The sequence below is a fragment of the Hevea brasiliensis genome, chromosome 8, assembly GCF_030052815.1.
Source record: "Hevea brasiliensis isolate MT/VB/25A 57/8 chromosome 8, ASM3005281v1, whole genome shotgun sequence".
Classification (NCBI taxonomy): Eukaryota; Viridiplantae; Streptophyta; class Magnoliopsida; order Malpighiales; family Euphorbiaceae; genus Hevea; species Hevea brasiliensis.
The window spans coordinates 6,632,990-6,638,877 of record NC_079500.1 but is presented as its reverse complement, the minus strand read 5'-3'; the positions used below and the strand labels follow the sequence as shown (position 1 = coordinate 6,638,877).

The 5,888-nt window shown below is 35.2% G+C and overlaps 1 protein-coding gene across 1 annotated transcript; it reads left to right on the top strand.

Annotated features, from left to right (window-relative positions):
* The first annotated feature begins 1,042 nt into the window (after positions 1-1,042).
* On the top strand, positions 1,043-5,888 carry LOC131182237 (protein argonaute 2-like). The gene is made up of 3 exons (XM_058151107.1): positions 1,043-1,860; positions 2,494-3,688; positions 3,971-5,888. Exons 1-3 carry the CDS (start codon positions 1,485-1,487, stop codon positions 5,394-5,396), a joined length of 2,997 nt encoding a protein of 998 aa, XP_058007090.1. The 5' UTR covers positions 1,043-1,484; the 3' UTR covers positions 5,397-5,888.

The following is a 5,888-nucleotide window of genomic DNA, read 5'->3' as shown; positions in this document are numbered from 1 at the left end:
TGTTGCTTCAATTTTATTTTTATAAAATTTGAAAAATTTGAGATATTACTTAATTTAGTTTATCCCTCTAAAGAATTTAAGGATGCATTCAACGATCCATTTATTTATTTAAAAATATATATCGTAAATATTAATTATGAAAATTAAATTTAGCACGATAAATTGAGCAGAAATTAGTATTACTACTCGATCCAATTCGTAATTATCTTAATGACATAATTATGAAAAAAAAATTATATTTATATAATTACACAATTTTTCTAAAATAATTGTTAAATAAAAAATTTAAAATTTTTAGAGTTATAGTTATAGGTAAAAGACTAAATTATATTTATAAAAGTTGTGTAAATTATAATATAACTTCTGAAGTTTTATTGATTAACAAAATAATTTATTAATTTAAATTTTATATTTAAATATTTATTTATTTTTTATATAAAATATAATTATAATATAAAATATATTTTGAATTTATTTTTAGTTAAAATTTTATTATAAAAATTATTTTTATTGATTAAAATATATTTTAATATAATAAATAATTCAAAATTTATATAATAATAAATTAATTATAGAATAATCATAATGTAAAATTTTTTCTCTAATTATTAATTATGTAAAGTAATCACATTACAATAAAACGGCTATTAAAATTACAAACTCAATAAACATAAACCATATAATCAATTATCAAAATTATTCATAATTTTATAAATAATAATAATAATTAATTAATTGCTCATAAAAAATGTTAATTGTTAAATTCTTAATAATTTTGATAATTGACTGTATGATCTATTTTTAATAATTATTTTATTATAATATGATTGTTTCGTGTAATTGACAATTAAAAAAAATATAGTGTGATTGTTTTATAATTATTTTATTATTGAGTAAATTTTGAATTGCATATTTTAATTAATGAAAATAATTTTTGTAGTATAAAATTTTAATTAAAAATAAATATAAAATATAAGTTCAAGGATTATTGACCCATTCCACCTAAAATCCAAAAGGGAATATTGAAAGAAAGAAAGGTGATGGACTCTATTCCCGCCCAGAAGGGAGGATTCATGCAGAAGAAATTCCCAAGGAGATCCTCCGCGTCTCTGAAGTGTGTTTTTTTTATTGTTTGATCGGAAGCTTTCTTGGCAGCTTCCTCTGCTTTATTAATTCTGCTTACCAGCGAAGGGTTCTTTTCATTACTTACCTCCTACTTTGTAGCTTGATCTTACGAAAATAAATTTAATAATTATTATTATATATAGTTCAATTAATTTTACATAAATCTTAATTTAATCGCTTCTCATATAAGTCGGGCAACGTGAAATGAACGAGCTACAGTTCTTACTTGAGCACTACTCTAAACCTCTCTAATTCGCTCTATTTAATCCCCTCTTCTTTGGCTTTTCTTTCCAACCATATACAGATTTTCTCTAGTTTCTTTCAAGTTTGTAGCGTTTCCATTACTGGGACTTTCATCAATGGGGAGATACTCTGCTGGGAGAGGAAGAGGGACAGGAGGAGCAAGAAACGGTGAGGATGGTGGACGCGGTCGTGGTCGTGGTCGTGGTCGTTCTGGTGATCATCAATACCGGACTCGTCATCATCAACAGCAGAATTGGGTTTCAGGCCAAGATGGTCGAACTCAAACTCAATGGCAATCGAGTCCTGGCCAGGGTGGCCCTGGTAGTGGTTTTGTGAGGCCCGCACGAGGTGGGCATGGAGGTAGTGGAGGAGCAGGAGGAGGAAGAGAGGACTGGGGGCCTGCCGGTGGCAGGTTTCAGGGACACACTAGCACTGCTGTTTCTGTTCATTCACGGATAGAGCCACATAATTCTTCTCCTGAAAAACTTTCTGGTATGATTATGTTTCTAAGCTAGAGTTTTAAATTGGTTTACTTGTACTGTTTTTTACCCAATCCAATTCCTTGTTTAATCAACTTATTCTGTTGTAATTAAGATAAAATTAATGTTGTTACTTGCCTTTGAGAACTGCTTTGATCATTGAAATTTTGTTTCTTTGATCATTGAAAATTTGTTTTGTGTGTGTGTTTGATTGACATTTTTGGGGGCGACTTGTGGTTCATATATGCCCTTTAGAGGCCCATTAACAAGTGATTTAAAGGGCAGAGGGAGGGGGTTTTGGAACTTGAATCTGCTGCTTATGCTACCTAAAAATTGAAAAACTGGTAGTTATTTGGACTGACGTGTTCAAAGATTGTTACAACTATTTGCTTTTTCTGTTTTATTAGTTAATGAATAAACGAAAAACAAGAATCATGAATGTTGGTTTGGTTATGTTATTCTGAAGTGGCTATTTTGCAATCTGTGGATGGAAGTGATATGCAACAAACTGTGATTTGTTTGAGAAATTATTTACTTTGATTTTCCAGTATTCCATAATTCCATGTTAAATTTGTTTTTAAACAATCTTGAAAATTCTCTGGCTAAAACATAATTTGATTTCTTTTTTCTCTGAATTTTTTGACAGAGCCAATTGTTTCAGCAATGCAAGCATTAAAAATTTCAACATCTTCACCTCCAGAAGTTGCAGGCAAACTTGTCCCAATTAAACGACCTGATAATGGTGGTAGAAATGATAGCCGGCGTATAGGGCTTTGTGTTAATCATTTTCCACTTAACTATAACTCTGGGAGCATCATTAGGCACTATGATGTTGATGTCAAACCAGATTTGCCCTCTAAAAATGGTCCGCCTATGAAGTTTCCAAAGGCTGTTCTGTCTATGATTCGCAAAAAGTTATTCTCAGATGACCCTGACAAGTTTCCCTTGTCAATGACTGCATATGATGGTAAGAAAAACATTTTCAGTGCAGTGCCACTACCCACAGGAACATTTAAGGTGGAATTATCAAATGAGGAAGGCATGAAGATCCGTCACTTCAGAGTTGAAGTTCAGCTTGTGAATGAGCTTCCATGTAGCAAGTTGGATGATTATATAAGTGGCAAAACCTCGTCCATCCCTCGTGATGTGGTACAAGCTTTGGATGTGGTCATGAAGGAGAATCCAGCAAGGCAAATGATTTATGCTTGTCGAAGTTTTCATCCAACCAGACCTTGCCCACAAAATGACCTTGGGCGTGGCATCACAGCTTCTATAGGGATTAAATATAGCTTGAAGCCAACCTGCCAGGGTCTGGCCTTGTGTCTGGACTATTCAGTTTTTCCATTTATCAAGCAAATGCCTGTTATAGATTTTCTCAAGGAGCATATTCCTGGCTTCAATCCAAACAATTTCAGAGGGTTCATGAAGGAAGTCGAGAAAGCTTTGAAGGGATTGAAAGTTACTGTGACTCACAGAACTACCAATGAGAAGTACAAAATTGCTGGATTAACTGATGAGAACACACAGGATATTTTTTTTGACTTTGAAAACCCGGGTGAACAGACCCCTCCGAGGAAAGTTAGCCTTGTTTCTTATTTTAGAGAAAAATACAACAAAGATATTATGCACAGCAACATACCAAGCTTAGATTTGGGGAAAAAAAGCAACAGGAAAAATTATGTTCCTATGGAGTTCTGCATGATAGCTGGAGGGCAGAAGTATGCAAAGGAGCTTTTGGACAAAAAACAATCAGAAAAGTTAAGGGAGATTTTATTAGCTTCACCAAAGGTCAGAGAAAGCACAATATGTGACATGGTACACGATACAGATGGACCATGCAGGTAAGTAACTTTAACTGCTTACATTAAAATGAATGTGGAATATGACTGCCATATATTTCCTGGTTGCATTCTTATCACCTAGTATTTCTTTAAGTTGTTAATGAGACCATATATTCCTTTAATTGGTTTTCACCATCTGTGTAGTTTTATAATTTGTAGAGAAACTTCATGCTTATGCACATTTTATTTACCAAGTTCAAAACACAACTATTTGAAATGGAATTGTATGTTGGTTTGAGTTATTTCTATGGTACTTATAGTTCTTTTTTTTTCCCCTGGCAGTGGAGATATCACCCAAAATTTTGGAATTGGGGTGGATGTGCAAATGACAAGAGTTACTGGTCGGGTTATTGAGCCTCCAGAGTTAAAGCTTCGCACTTCAAATGGACGATGGACAATGGCAACACTTGATAGAGTTAAATGTGATTGGAACCTTAGAAGAAACTCAGTTATTTCCAGCAAACCAATTAGGCTGTGGGGAGTACTTGACTTTGGCTCTTTTAGTATTGAAAAAGCCATTCCTGAGCTGATCTCTCGCAGCGAAAGACTGGGCATCCACATGGGGCAGCCTCTTTTCTACAAGCGTCTTCAGATGAATTTATTATATGATGTCGATAATCTCCATCAACTGCTCGAAAGCATTAACAGTGAGTCATATAAAATTGGTGGAACACATTTGCAGATTCTCGTTTGTGTGATGCCTCGGGAGGATCCTGGTTACAACAATCTCAAATGGATAAGTGAGACCAAAGTTGGTATCCTAACTCAATGTTGTTTAACTAAAAATTGCAATAGAGCTAATAAAGATCAGTTTCTTGCAAATATTGCTATAAAGATCAATGCGAAGCTTGGAGGCAGCAATGTGGAGCTCAGCAAGCAGCCCCAGTGCTTGCAAAGTAAAGGCCATGTTATGTTTGTTGGTGCTGATGTTAATCATCCTGGCTCCTACAACTCAACAAGTCCTTCAATTGCAGCTGTTGTTGGCACCATGAATTGGCCAGCTGCAAATCAATACATTGCACGTATTTGTCCTCAGGACCATCGAGCAGAAAAGATTCTCAAATTTGGAGGCATGTGTTTGGAACTTGTAAATGCTTATGCTAGGCTAAATCAGGTAAGGCCGGACATGATTGTACTATTTCGTGATGGAGTAAGTGATGGGCAGTTTGATATGGTTCTCAATGAAGAGCTTATGGATCTCAAGATGACATTTGAAGCATTGAATTACTTCCCAACCATCACTGTCGTTGTTGCGCAGAAGCGACACACAACTCGGCTGTTTCTAGATAGCAACAAGGATGAAAATGTGCCTCCAGGCACTGTGGTGGACACAAAAATTACGCATCCTTCTGGATTTGACTTTCTTCTTTGCAGCCATTATGGTCATATTGGAACGAGCAAGACAGCCCACTACCATGTGTTGTGGGATGAAAATGGGTTTACTTCTGATGAATTGCAGGAGCTTATTTACGCCATGTGCTTCACCTGTGCTCAATGCACTAAGCCTGTCTCACTGGTGCCTCCAGTGTGGTACGCTGACCGTGCTGCTTATAGAGGTCGGCTTTACCATGATTCAATTGAGTGGTATCAGTCTTCAGCTTCAACACCATCTTCATCATCACCACCTTCAAGATCATCAATGGCTTCTTTTGATGAGCAGCTGTACAAGTTGCACCCTAATCTGGAAAACTCGATGTTTTTCATTTGAGGCATCTCCTCCTCTTTTCACAAGAAGGGACAGGAGATAGATACAAGTTTTTAATCAAGATTGCCGAGTTGCATTTCCAATCTACAGGCTGGAAAAGCAGTTTGTGCGTGAATCTAATGGGGTTGAAGTTTGTGTCTTTCCAGTAAAGTGTTTCCTCCTTAGTTTTCATGGAATTTGATGCCAGAGCCATGTGAATTTAGAGGGATATATGTGTTTTGCGTTATTTTGTCAGTGTTTATTTGGATTAAGTTTGTATCTGAAGTCTTATCACATCTGTAACGGTTGTGTTTGGATGTTTTGCTACTGGTCCTTTTGAAGTCTGTCAATGTTTTTCTTTTCCTTGCTGCCTCATATACGAGTTGAGCAAGGAGATAGTGTAGTATTTGATGCTACATTGCTAGTCTTATCATTGTCAGTGAATAAAAATACCATTACTGGTTTCTTTATTACCATCTTCATATGATTTGAATAAATCTGTACCACTCAAAACCA